Here is a 12,451-nt window from a genome sequence, read left to right as displayed (position 1 = left end):
CCTCTCAACAGCCAGAGTGGTGTGGCCATTGTGCTGGTCAGGCTGTCCTTCCCATTAGAGCGGATGCGCCAGGCTTGTTGGCTGTAGATCCCATGGAGTGGGCCTTGTGCCTGGCAGCGCACGACTGTCAGTGCCTGATGAGGGGCGACTGCAGCTTCTCCCGAGGGCAAGCAATGCGTGCCTGTGTCTGCCCCGTCCACACCGACCCAAGTGCCTGGCACACACAGACCCTGGAACCTCGACCATGTACCTAACCCAGGTTCTTGCTCTTACATTCACCCCGCTGGGCGAGAGCAGACCCCAAAGGGTTTGGTGGCTGCCATTTTTGCACAACTTCCTTCCCTGGTGTTCAAATGGCCACCCTGACGGTCAGTCAGTCGGTCATCCAGCTCAGGACCTTCCGTACAGGTGGAGTGATCCAGCAATGGGACGGAGAAGAGGTCCTCCCCCAGTGGCAGTCCACCCCCACTGTCCCGCAACACCGAGTCCACAGAGTCCAGACTCCTGCTCACTGATTCAACACAGTTTATTACTGAACTGCACTTTCACCTTCACACGGATTATGTCAAAGAGCTGGAACAAGTGGGGGGATTAGGGAGGAGAGGGAGAGGCACCCCTCAGGAGCCGGGACCCCTGGCGGGCTTCCCTGGGCCAGGGCAGGGGAGGGAGCATCAGGCCGTCCAATCTTGGGGCCCCAGCTCTCCACGTGCACGCGCACAGCAAGCCAGCAGCTCCTCACACATAAATACAGACACGCTTAACAAAAATAGTATATCATCTTCACAAGGAATAAAAACTAGTCTTGAGTATGTACAGCAGAGAGCCCGGGGTGGCCAGGACCCCAGGGACGAGATAGGCCATGGGTGGAGCAGAAGAGGGAGGTCTGAAGGGTCCCTGGCCAGGTGGCTCTGGCCTTGGCAGCCCTGCTGCCCAGGCCAAGTGTGGGTGGGTGCCTCCAGCCCCCTCCGCCCCGGACGCAGCGTCTCCTTCCTGCTCGAGGTAGGGAAGACCCGAGGTTGCCGCAGCTACTCCCAGAGCCCTTCCTCCCTCTGGCGGGGGGTGGGGGTAGGGTGGGGTGGGGGGCATGGGCACTGGCCCAAGGCAAAGATGCCAAGGCTGACATCCTTGCAGAAAAGAGGCAGCTGGGGCCGTAAACAGCTCTGGGGCACCTGTCCTGGGCCCAGTTGGCCCCTTGGTCATGCTCACGGAGCCAGAGGAGAGGCAGGGCGTGGTGGTGCTAAGCTGCGGGGACCACCCTTGCTCTGGCCTGAGGGGCCTCCTGCTGTGAGTTTCCATCTTGGGAGGCCTGGCCCTCTCTCGGTGGCCTCTGGAGGCTTGGTGAGTCAGGATGTTGGCCAGGTCAGAGGTGGGAGCCTGGTCTTTCGTTGCTTTATCCTAAGCAGCCTGACTTTCTAATTCACCCAACTTGTGGCCCATACATAGCCTGAGGGGGTTGGAGATGGGAGGGAGGGAAGCCCAGGCCCAGGAGGGCGAGGGAAATGGTCAGTTCCGAGGCCACAGATATCACAACGAGGCAATCTAGTCTTTCTTTCCGGGAAGAGAGTGAGGAAACTTTCCAGCTCCCTGGCAGACAGCTGTCTTGGGAGGCCAGGGGCTGCGGGGCCTACCGAGCAGCAGGGCTCTCTTGTCCCGGCCACAACACCTGCCCCCACCTGGCAGCTTCCACAGAGAAGCCGTAGGTTTTGAGGCAGGAAAACTGAGGTGCGGGGAAAGGTGGCCCTCACAGAAGCGTGGGAGATTCTAGAAGAGTTAACTGTGGGGGGACCAGGTGGAAGCCCTGCCCTGTGGTGGGGGGTAGGCGAGGGCGGCATGTAGTGGTTCTCCTGGTGGCAATGGTGATGGAATGGAGGGGCGCTGAGGGGAAAGGGCTGTCAGTGTCTGGTCATTTCCGGCTGAAGAGCGAGCCCAGCAGAACCACACCAGCCACAGTCATGCCCGTCAGGAACCAGCGGTTGAAGCGCTCCTGGCCCTTCCGGCTCTCGGCTGCGGCATTGTTCCCATAGAGTCCCACGAAAGTGTCCTGCAGGGAGAGAGGAGGGGAGGGCATGTGAGTCCTCAGACAGTGACCTGAGTCGTGACGCGGGCCTCTTTCTTGACCCCCAACTGAGACTGACCATGTCATTTTACTACAGAGGAAACAGGTGCAGAGAGGGAAGGCACCCGGTCGATGGGCAGGCAGCTAGGACGTGGCTTACTCCCTGCACAGCCTCAAGTGGAAAGGGATGGGCAGGTCCAGGAACTGATAGGCCAGGAGGCTGACCAAGTTCAGGAAGGAGAGGATGCTGGGAGATGAGGGGCAGGCCTGGGTCCCTGCCTGGAAGCCACAGGCAAAGATTTGAGTCTAGGGAGGGTGACAGAGAGATAGGGCCCTGGTCTTCCCACAGCAAGGACAGGGGTGGGAACACAGCCTTATGGGGGGAAGCACAGGGTGAAGGAGAGGAACCAGATACTCAGATTCAAGAGGCTGTCAGGTAGAAAGGCCCAGTCCCCACCCAGGGGGCCTGCCTCTGAGCCCAGGGCAAAGTATACATTGACCTTCTGTCCTGAGGTCAAGGTCTTGAAGGGGTTGTGGGCTGTAGTTGGGGGGAAGGGCTTTGGAGTGCATGTCAATGGGAGCGCATGGTACCCACATTGCACCTTTGTAGCTGCAAGACAGGCTCACCCCCAATTACGGACTTTGAGGGGCTCAAACAGGGTCACCACCTTTGTCAGTGCTGGAACCAGGATCTAAGCCTGCTATCCAGTCCTCAGAAACAAGTACTTAATGTGGGTCCCAGGCCCATGTGCATGGCTCTGTAACTCCACACAGGGGTGGGGTGGCCTTTGTTGTCACCTGCTCCTCCCTACTGACCAAGTTGTGGCCACTCCCTGTCACAAGGCTCCACTCAGCCAGTTTGCTTACCTGTGACACCTGCCTGGCCCACTTCTAATCTTGCCCTCTCGCCACCTCCCCCCACATCCATGTTCCACAGAGACCTGAACAGAGATCAGCTCAGATGAGGGCACCTCCCAACTTGTTCCCAGCCCCGAGGTCCTGGCAGAGGCCCGCCCGATGAGAAGAATACTCAGCATGGTCGGGGCCACAAAGTGTATGGTCTAGTCGGGGGGGAAGGGCCTGGAGAAGCAGGCGGAGGGGGACAGCTCATACCACCCCCAAGCTCCCTTCCCCAAACTTCCCACCACACCTGGAATAAAATCCCCACTCCTGACCACTCCTCAGACCCTGCACACTCCACGCCACTGCTCATTCCCAGAGCGAGCTCGGTGCCTGCCTGCCTCCCTAACTCAGCAAGCTCATCTCCTCAGACAGCCCTCCACCTCCACCTCGCCTCTCCTCACTGTCTTCTTCCTTCCTTTGCTGTCCGTTCTTTTTCTTCCCAGTGCTTGCCATCACCCCATTCTAGCCTTTGTGCTTCAATGTGTTCAGCTGCGGACAGACTCCCCTCGCTCCCAGGGCCGTGCCTGGAGCAGCGCTGGCACACTAGGCGCTCCATAGCCCCGGGGGAGCAGAAAGCACAGGTTCCGGAGCAGAAAGCACAGGTTCCGGCAGTGTCACCCACCGTACTGTGCTGGGTCCTTAGATGCAGCAGTGGCAGCCCCATCCTGAGGATGAGATCGCTGAGTTCTGGGTAGGGAAGGCCCTGCCTGGGGCCACCCAGCTTGCAGGTGGCAGTGGCAGGACCAGAACCCAGGCCCGAGCACTGTCAGGAGGGGCTGAGGGAACTGGGAGGGAAAGGATGCTGGTGGGGCTGAGGCCGAGCCTGGATCTGGGGGCAGGAGGGCAGAGGCAGTAGCAGACGCCACCTCCCCGGTGACCATGCTGCTGCCCAGGCCCCCCTGCATCCTGAGTACTTAGCCTCCGTGGGGCTTGGCGGACAAGGACATTCTTAGGGGAGGTTTCCTTTTCCTGGTCCCAAGTGAAACAGACCCAGGTGAAGTCACAGAATAAGAATTCTGGCAAGGGGGCGGGGCGTGGTGGTGGTAATCCTGGACTGTGGGAAACCAAGGCCAGAGACCCTGGTGATCCCAGGGGGCCAAATGTCCCAAAAGAAACCAGGGACACTGGGGTTGCAGCCAAAGAGGGAGAGGCCTGGCTCCCTGGCTGGGAACTTTCCTGAAGCCGAAAGCTGGCAGCCACAGGAAATCATCAGCTCTGGGGCTGGGCTGGAGTAAACAGGCCCTGTTCCCACAAGGGCACAAAGCACTCACTGTCCAGGAACAGTCATTCCAGGGCGGAGGGAACATTCTCGCTTCAGTACCACAGAGAACATGCTGGGGCCCGCCCGCCCGCCCGCCCAGCCCCTCCCCTGCATTCCTGGCCTGGCACCGGGTACCGCACCAGGCACCCTTCCTTTCCTCCGATGCTTAGGAGCTCTTCCCTGAGGGCCACGGACTCTGGGGAAGGCTTCTGCCAGGAAAGCACAAGCAAAGCGGGCATGCTATTCCAGAGTCAGTCGGGGTCTGGGAGGCGGCAGCGTGGGTATATTTAGCCCCGGCTCACACGGCACCCTGGGAGACAAACAGCCATGTTCTCGGCGGGGGTGGGCGGCTGCTCTGGGTAAACAAACAGGCCTGCGGAGCAGCGCAGGCCTGGAGAAGCAGAGATAAGCTCACGGGCTTCAGGCTTCAGCTCCAGTGGCTCCCACTGGATTCAGCCAGGCCTGCCCTGGCAGGAGGGAAGGGGAGAGGACCCGGAGGGTGGGACATGGAGAGCATGCTCCTGTCACACAGGTTCCCAGCAAAGCCAGGTCCCAGGCTAGAACCAAGTGAGGCAGTTTCTCTGTCACTGTGACAGCTGCCACGGGGACCCATGTGGGTGTGGGTGTTTTCAGGGCTAAAGGCTGATGAGCACCAACGTTGACTAGTCACCCCAGCCGGGAAAGCCCACTTTCCCACTCTACAGGCTCCCACAGCTGTTAGGTGGCACAGCCTCCGACCATGGAGGCTAGGACTAGCTGTACATGGGGTGACCGGCCCCAAGCACCAACAGGGCTTCACGCCAACAGTGTCTCTGGCAGGCCACTCGCACTCAGTCTCCAAGACCCCACTGCGGAGACCCCTCCCCATCTATCCATCCACCCTCTTCCCCATGAGTGGCTGCATCTTTTGTGTCCCCAGGGTCCTGGACTTCCCTTCAGACCATATTTGTGGAACATCTACAAAGCACCCAGCCAGGCCCTGAAGATACTGCAGCGAACAAGTCCCCCAAGGCCTTGCTTTCCTGAGCAGTGCTAGTCTACGCATTCTCCACAGGGGTGCCATCACCTCCACACGCTCACTGCCACTGAGTCGAGGCCAGGTCACGGTGACCCTACAGGACAGGACAGCACTGCCCCTGTGGGTCTCTGAGACTGGAACTTGACATGGGCATAGAAAAGCCTGTTAGCAGCCTACTTGTAACCTGCCAAGTCACCCAGGGACCCTTCTGAGACCATCTCCATGGAGGCAAAAAGTATTGCTTTGAGGGTATTGTAGCGGTTGGTGCACCTGTAACAAATACACAGTTCAGCTGTGACATTTACACTTCATGGGGAAGGGGGACACTTAGGACAAAGTGTCTAAAAAGGCTCCTTAGGGTGGCCAAGAAGCACCCTTCGAGTCAGAAACAGAGAGGCTAACCAGAAGGAAGCCAGACCATCTGAGGGGATGGAGCTCAGAAGAAGTCACGGGCTGGAGACAGGGGATGTGGAGGTGGGCGCAGATGACGGGCAGGCCTGCTTGAGGACGGCCAGTATGCTCTAAGTTCAGAGTGACGAGGATCACAAACCTTAGGGAAGAGCATGTATGCCCAGCAGAGAGGGCAAGTGCAAAGGCCCCCGGGGCCAGGAGAGGCATGGAGTCTCTGTTAAAGGCCCCTGCCTGTCTGCGGGTCTCTCCATCAGCCTGGTGGCTCAGAGCAGGCAGGGACCACGGCTGAGCCCCCATCTGAAGCCTGAGGCCTGAGGCCTGTCCAAGCAGGCAGAGACTGACTTCGGCTAGGCTCCGCCCAGAGGCAGAGATTCAAAGGGTAGAGAAGTCCGGGATATGTTAAAGTTTTCAGGACTGTGCCCTGTGAGGAGGCCCTGTGAGGAGGCCCACGTGCCAGCTGACCACCCACACTAGCAGGCCCCAATGCACCAGCCCTTGCTTGAGTGTGCCCCGTGCTCCACTTCACGGCCTGCTCTTTACATGCCCACTCTGCTTCATGTTCCCAGGCCTCTTCCTAGCAGAGGGCTGAGAGCAGTTACTTCAGCTCAGCTGTCAACGAAAAACCTCCTCCCAGCTGCTTTCCGCTCGCTGACCAACCCTGGGCCAGCCACCGAGCGGAGGCCACATCCCTGTGACCCGCACAATTCCTCTTATGCAAGTGCTCTGTTTTTGTCCTGTGTCCATAATGGGATGGCGTGTGTCTTGTCATCTTTGTTCCAGAATCATCGCCACCCTATGAACAGAGAACGGCTCCTCAGGATTTCCAAGACTTTGAAACAAGGTGGTGACAATAGCTCCCTCGTGTGGAGCGGCTGGTGGGTTTGAACTACTAAACTCGTGGTTAGCAGCTCAACATTTAACCCATGTCCCCACCAGGACTACTATAAGCCCTAAGTGCCCCGATGGCAGTGGGTACTTTGGAGTACTTAAGAACCTTGCCCTGTGCCTGGGACACAACAGGCATCATTTGAATGGAATAGACAGTGAATGCTGTTTAGTTCTACATCTATTAACAATAGTCCCATTTTACAGATATGAAAATGAAGGTCCTCAAGTTACCCAAAGGTCTGCTGTCTAGGAAATGCCAGGGCTAGGGCCCTGCCAGCTCTGCCACAGAACACCTGGGGCTCACCCTGCCTGGGTACTCATTCGGCAAGGCATTGTCTTCAGCCCTTTGCACGGATTGCTCAGCGCCGGCTCCCACCGGCAGAGGTGGGCGTCCCTGCTAAGGGCTGCCTGGGAGCCCTGACCTACCCTGTCACACAACCTAGCACTGTGCCCCATGCCCTCCGATTCAAAAGGGCAGGCCTGGTGCATGCATGGCTATGGCACAAGGAGGTAGGGTCCTCTTGCTCACATCAGGGAAACTGCGGCTCAAACCTCCGGGACCTGCCCAGGGTGCGTAAGCAGGGAAGCAGGTTTGAAAGCCCAGCATGTTAGGCAGCAAACCCCACTACATTCTGGGGCAGGGCTCCAATCCGAGTCCCCACTCCTATAGGGAGGGGACTGTGGCCTGAGGCCGTCAGCTGACTGCAGAGCGCTGGCTGGTGGCCAGATGCGGGGGGACTGGGTGCCAGGGGAAGAGGCTGTGACGAAGACCTGGACCAGGAGGGAAAGTGAAACCCTCCCGTCCTGGCTTCAGAGGGGAACAAGCACCAATGTCAGACTTTCCTTCCTCTGGGGTGATGCAGAGGGGCCAGGCCCACGGCTTCCTTCCTGTGGGGTTATTTTGGGAAAGAGGTAGGTGGAGAAGAGGAAAGGGCCCTGAGCAGCACAGGGAAAGTGCTGTGCTCTGGCCTGGCTTTGTCAGTCTCCCACGGGCAGGCCCTGGATCACTTGCAAAGTCCCTCTGTGCCTGGCCTTAGTTTCCCTGATGGAGGGGCTGATAACGCCTGCCCAGTTGACATATAAGCCCCATGAGGAGCTGCGTAGGAGGTGGCAGGGTGGGGGTGGGGCAGAGAGAGCAGCCTTATCACTTTTGGCAGGGAGCAGCAGTCTGCAACTCGGAAGAAGTGAGGTTTGTGGTTGGAATCCACTTCCCCTGGCTTTCCGGGGTGGGGTGTGTGAGGGGGGAGCAGTGAGGGGAAGTCTTGGGCTCAGTGAGGGAGAGGACCCAGCCCTGGCAGGGGCCTTAGCAACTTCACTTTTGTACCTTAGCTCCATCTGCTCTGCCCTTTCAGTGACAGTCCTGCTGGAAGCAACTGGTGAGGCAAGGCACCTCTATGTTACTGGTTGAAGGGGCTGTCAGGGGGCCAAAGCCATGTGGATTTCGGGGAGTACTGAGGGTCATCTTCCTGTAGCCCTGCCCTGTCAGCTGCCAGCATCTCCTCCTGCTGCCTCCGTCACCACTAGCTCTGAGAAGCTGAGCCTGACAGATGTGCTTGTTGTGCAGAGAGGAGATAACACCTCCCAGGGAAATCAAGAGAGCTACAGGGCCCAGCAGTGCGGGTAAGGGGGTGTGGGCTCCACACAGCCCCAGCTGAGCACCACGGGAGCTGGGCTTGGGGGCAGAGAGAAGTCAGAAGAGAATTCCAGATGCTCCTTGGGGCCCCTGACCTCCATTTCGGGAGGATGGTGCTAACACTGCGGTTCTTTCCCCAGTCGCTTGCCTGCGGACCAGGCTCTGTGCAAGTGGCCCCTCCTCCCCCTGCCAGGCCGTGCCGTGCTACCCCAGTCCATCTCACGGGCGAGGAGCAGGCACCTTCCCCAGGTCACACAGGAAGGGATTTGAGTCCAGGCAGTCTGGCTCCAGTGCCCAAGCCCCTGACCACTGCTCCAGGTAGGGCGGCTGCCAGGCACTCACCCACATTCTCAGGGCTTCTGAGGCCTCGCTCATGCCACGGCTGGCAACTCTCTACTCCTTCATGAGTAAGCGACCACACCTCCTCACTCTTCTCCCAGGGTCTAGGGCAGAGGGCCCAAGGCAGACCCTTGGAATGGAACCAGAACTTCACAAGTGACCTGACACATCCACCCAACCCAACCTTCCACAAGAGACTCAAGCTCACCCCCAGCACACCCATTTCACAGACGAGCTTCAGACAGGCAGTGTCAAGGCCAGGCGCTGGTCTATTTCAGCCCTGACGGTTCAGGCTCGCTGTCTGCCACGTGGTGTGTCCATTCTTTGGCCAGTCCAATGGGAAAGTTTTCCTTTGCTGGGACCTGAAGCCTCTCTCCCTCGAGATTCCCCCCACTAGCTGGCCTTCCGGCTGGCTCTCTTTCCTCCAAATCGGTCCCAAGAGTGGCCACCAAGGCAACACGGGCAGAGGAAGCTCTGCCAGGCCCTCTCTGGCTCTGGGCCAGTTCCTGCTCCTCTCCAGATCTCAGCTCCCTCATTCATAAAATGGAAGTGCTGGCCTGAAGGGGGCCAAGGCTCACTATAAGATAACAAGTGAACTTTGCTCTACACCATGCTGGGCTGTACAGAGGCAGCAACTATGAGCTAGGTCTTGTAACGACTAACTTTCCTGGCCTTGAGCCTCCTCTGTAAACTGCGGACCGTTTTCTCCAAAGACAACTGTGTAGACTGAATGGCAACGTTACACAGAGCTTAGTGCCTGGCACACAGGAGACCCGGACCCTAAATCTGAATGTCAGTCAGGGTTACGCTTCCATCCTGTGGAGGCACAAATGGTTTCCTCTCTTGGCTATTAATTAACCTCTGGGGTTCAAATCTTCCCAGAGGCATCCTGGTAGGAAGGCTGGGTGGTCTGTCTCTACAAGAATGACCCCTCAGAAATCCGTGCGGTTTTAGAAAGAGGTGGGACTGACTCACCAGCAATAAGCCTGCTACAGGCTGTTGTTCTTATTGTTGTAATGATTAGATCTAGGCTCAGCGTGAGTCCTGGAGCCTTCTCTGGGGCCTGTGAGGGCCTGCAGGATTCCCTCAGCTTGGCCTTCATTCTTCACATGCCAGGATCAGGTTCAGCCTCGGGACCTCTGGCCACGTGGGTTTCTCTACTGAGCGCTCTTCTTACTCATCTCCCATGACTTCACCCACAGGTCACGTCTTTCACAGGGGCCTTCCCCTTCCCATCGAGCTGCCAGCTTCCTCTCCTACTTGACCATAGGATGTCACAAGCATGGAGAAGGCTGCACAGTCTGGCTGATTGGTGGCCTTTGAAGAGGGAAGACAGGCCAGTTGCACCCTCTCATCATACTCATTGCCGGGCAATCCGAAGAGGCCCTGAGACATCAGACCACTGGGGCAGGGTGGCAACACTCCCCAGGCCCCGAGTTCGACACAGAGGGCGGCAACTCTAAGGAACCGGGTCTTGGTTACTAGGGAAATTCCCTCTGCGGTTTCCTTCTGGGGTCTTTGCCTCAAGGGTTCCTTGGTCCAAAGTAGTTCCTCCCCATCCTTGGCAGCCCCAACCCTGCCCTGAGGGGGCCACATTGAGGGGAGGACTTATTGCCCCAAAGGAGTCTGAGCCCCTATCTCTGAGGCTGCAGGATTCCAGGGCAAGAGGCAAGTTCCATGCAGGGCTCTTTGTGGCCCGACCTCCTCACCCCAGTGCCACCTATCTTAACTCGCCTCTAACTAGCCCAGACAAGTCCTGGGTATTTTCAGCACCTTTATCTGATCGGAAATGTTTGGAATTCCATAGCAGAGGCAACAGCTTCAGAGGATTTGGGGAGGGCAGCAGCAACCCCCCCCCCCCCACCCAGTGAATTCACATGCACGGTGGCATTTTCCACATTCTGGTTCCTTGTTTATCTCTATACCGCCCCCCCCCCCCACCACACATCAAGGTACAGAGAGGCAAGATGCCCCAATGGTGCCAGGAGAGCCGGTATACCCAGTCTACAGCTGCTGCAGGGGGAACCCAGAGGCAGGTTTGCTGTTCACACCCAGCAATACACAGCAGAAGACGACCATGGCCACTCACAATCCCTCCTGATGTGGCATGTAGCCCGCCCTAAGTCACAATCCACAGAGATGTCAAGTTCAGCTCCCCCTCCCCCAACTGCTCAGGGAAACTGACTCAAGGGCCAGGGCAGAGCCTGTCCCAAGGCCTGCTGACATCTGGAGTCAGCCAGTGTGGGTTCTAATTCCAGCACAGGACAGGGAGCAAGAGAGACCTTTCGCCTCTGAGCCCGTTTTTTCCAGTGTAAAAGGCCAGCAGCTGCCCCTCCTGCACCGACGCAGTGAGCGTTAATGTGGCCTATGGTAGGCGCTCAGTATATGTTAGCCATTAGGACTGTTTTAATAGTCCCATTTGAGCGGCCTTATTTGTGCCCCTCCTGCTGCCTCTCATTAGTTGTAGCTATCAACAATAATAAAAAATAACCGCTAATATTGACTGAACCCATGCTTCAAAGCTCGCAGAATCTTGCCAGTAGTCTTGGGGACCCCTTAACTCTGAGGACACAAGACTCCAAGAGCCTGAGGTCATCTGCTAGTGTGGGAGGCTGTCAGCCTCCACAGCACGTACCATTTGCTGGGGCAGAGGTCAGAGGGAACTACGCTAAGTCTACTCTTCTCCCCTGTCACCCACCCAATACTTATGTAAGTAAGCTCAGGGACTGCCACAGGAGCAAGAAAAGCCTATAAACTGGCAGGAGTGCCAGGGACGAATGCAGAATGGAGAACACTGAGTTGGGGGTCAGGCTGGAGGAGGCCTCCTTGGAGAGTAGGTCAAGCAGGAGGCCAGAAGGCTGAGTGGAAGCCTGCTGGCTGGGCTGAAGTGTGAAAGGCCCCCTAACAGAAGGGAGCTTCTCTGGCTGTGAGAGAGCTGGCCCAGGTCAAACACCTGAGTCATGTCTCAGAGACCTCAGTCTGGGCCCTGGAGTCCCAGGGTTCTCAGGGAAGTCAGAGATGCCTAGGCAGGCAGGAAAAAAGTAAGGGTGTGAGGATGACTGCTCTGAGGTTGCTCCTGACCCCAACTCGGGCCCTACCAGGCCAGCCAGTCCCAGGTGAGTCCCTCCTTCTATCTGGTCTGTGTCTTAGAAACAGGGGATGTCAAGTAACTGTGTGTCTTTAGTGGAACTGTTAGCCGGGGTCGAACGTGGCCCTTTGTGAGCAGGAGACCTGTGGAGTTGCAGAAGGTCCAGGCAAGCTGCCCTGCTTTGCTGCAAACACTCATGCATCCAGCAAACCTTTGCAGCACCCACTGCGTGTCAGGTCCTGTTCTATGTGCTGGGATAAGGGACAAGGGGTGAATAAATCAGGTGAAAATTCCTTGAGTTTATACTAATCTGATGAGAAATGTTCCAGATGGTGGTAAGTACTAAAGTGACAAACGTGAAAAAAGAGGGGAGAACGAAACACAGAGGACAGGACTAGAGCTTCCCTGTCAGAGATAACTTAATGACGGGAGAGAAAGCTGGCAGCAGGAACACCAAGTCCAAAGGGCCTGAGGCAGGAAAGATGCTGGGATGGCTGGTGGGCTGAGGTCTGTAGTGTGTGGCCTTGTAGGCCACTGAGGTACTTGGGCTTCTCCTGTGAGAGGAGGTGTGATTTTGCCTTTGGTTCTTTAGGGTTCCCCTGGCTGCTGGGTAGAGATGTCCAGGGGGCTAGGGTGGAAGCCAGGGATCTAGTGAGAGCAGGCCCTCATGCAAGAGAGTCCCAGGTGGCTTAGCCAGAAGGGGGGGCAGAGAAGGTGGTGAGCAGTAGTCACAGCCAGAATTTTATTTCTGAAAGTAGAGTCGAAAGGATCTGCTAATGTGGAGTAGAAGTGGACTTACAGGCTGTGGCCTGTGGGAGCTGTGGGCCTCTCTGGCCCTCTGTTTCCCCGCACAC

At 57.6% G+C, this 12,451-nt stretch overlaps 1 protein-coding gene across 3 annotated transcripts in view; it reads right to left on the bottom strand.

The window, feature by feature from the left end:
• Nucleotides 1-508: 508 nt before the first annotated feature.
• BCL2L1 (BCL2 like 1) overlaps nt 509-12,451 on the bottom strand; it is a 48,391-nt gene continuing 36,448 nt past the window's right edge. For all 3 annotated transcript variants that reach the window (XM_075563823.1, XM_075563824.1, XM_075563822.1), the window contains exon 3: nt 509-2,041. In XM_075563823.1, the coding sequence (XP_075419938.1) occupies nt 1,904-2,041 (138 nt within the window). In that variant the 3' untranslated portion in view covers nt 509-1,903. The remainder of the gene's footprint in view (nt 2,042-12,451) is intronic.

Source organism: Tenrec ecaudatus, chromosome 12, assembly GCF_050624435.1.
Source record: "Tenrec ecaudatus isolate mTenEca1 chromosome 12, mTenEca1.hap1, whole genome shotgun sequence".
Classification (NCBI taxonomy): domain Eukaryota; kingdom Metazoa; phylum Chordata; class Mammalia; order Afrosoricida; family Tenrecidae; genus Tenrec; species Tenrec ecaudatus.
The sequence above is the reverse complement of the archived record's forward strand: the minus strand, read 5'-3'. Positions and strand labels throughout refer to the sequence as shown.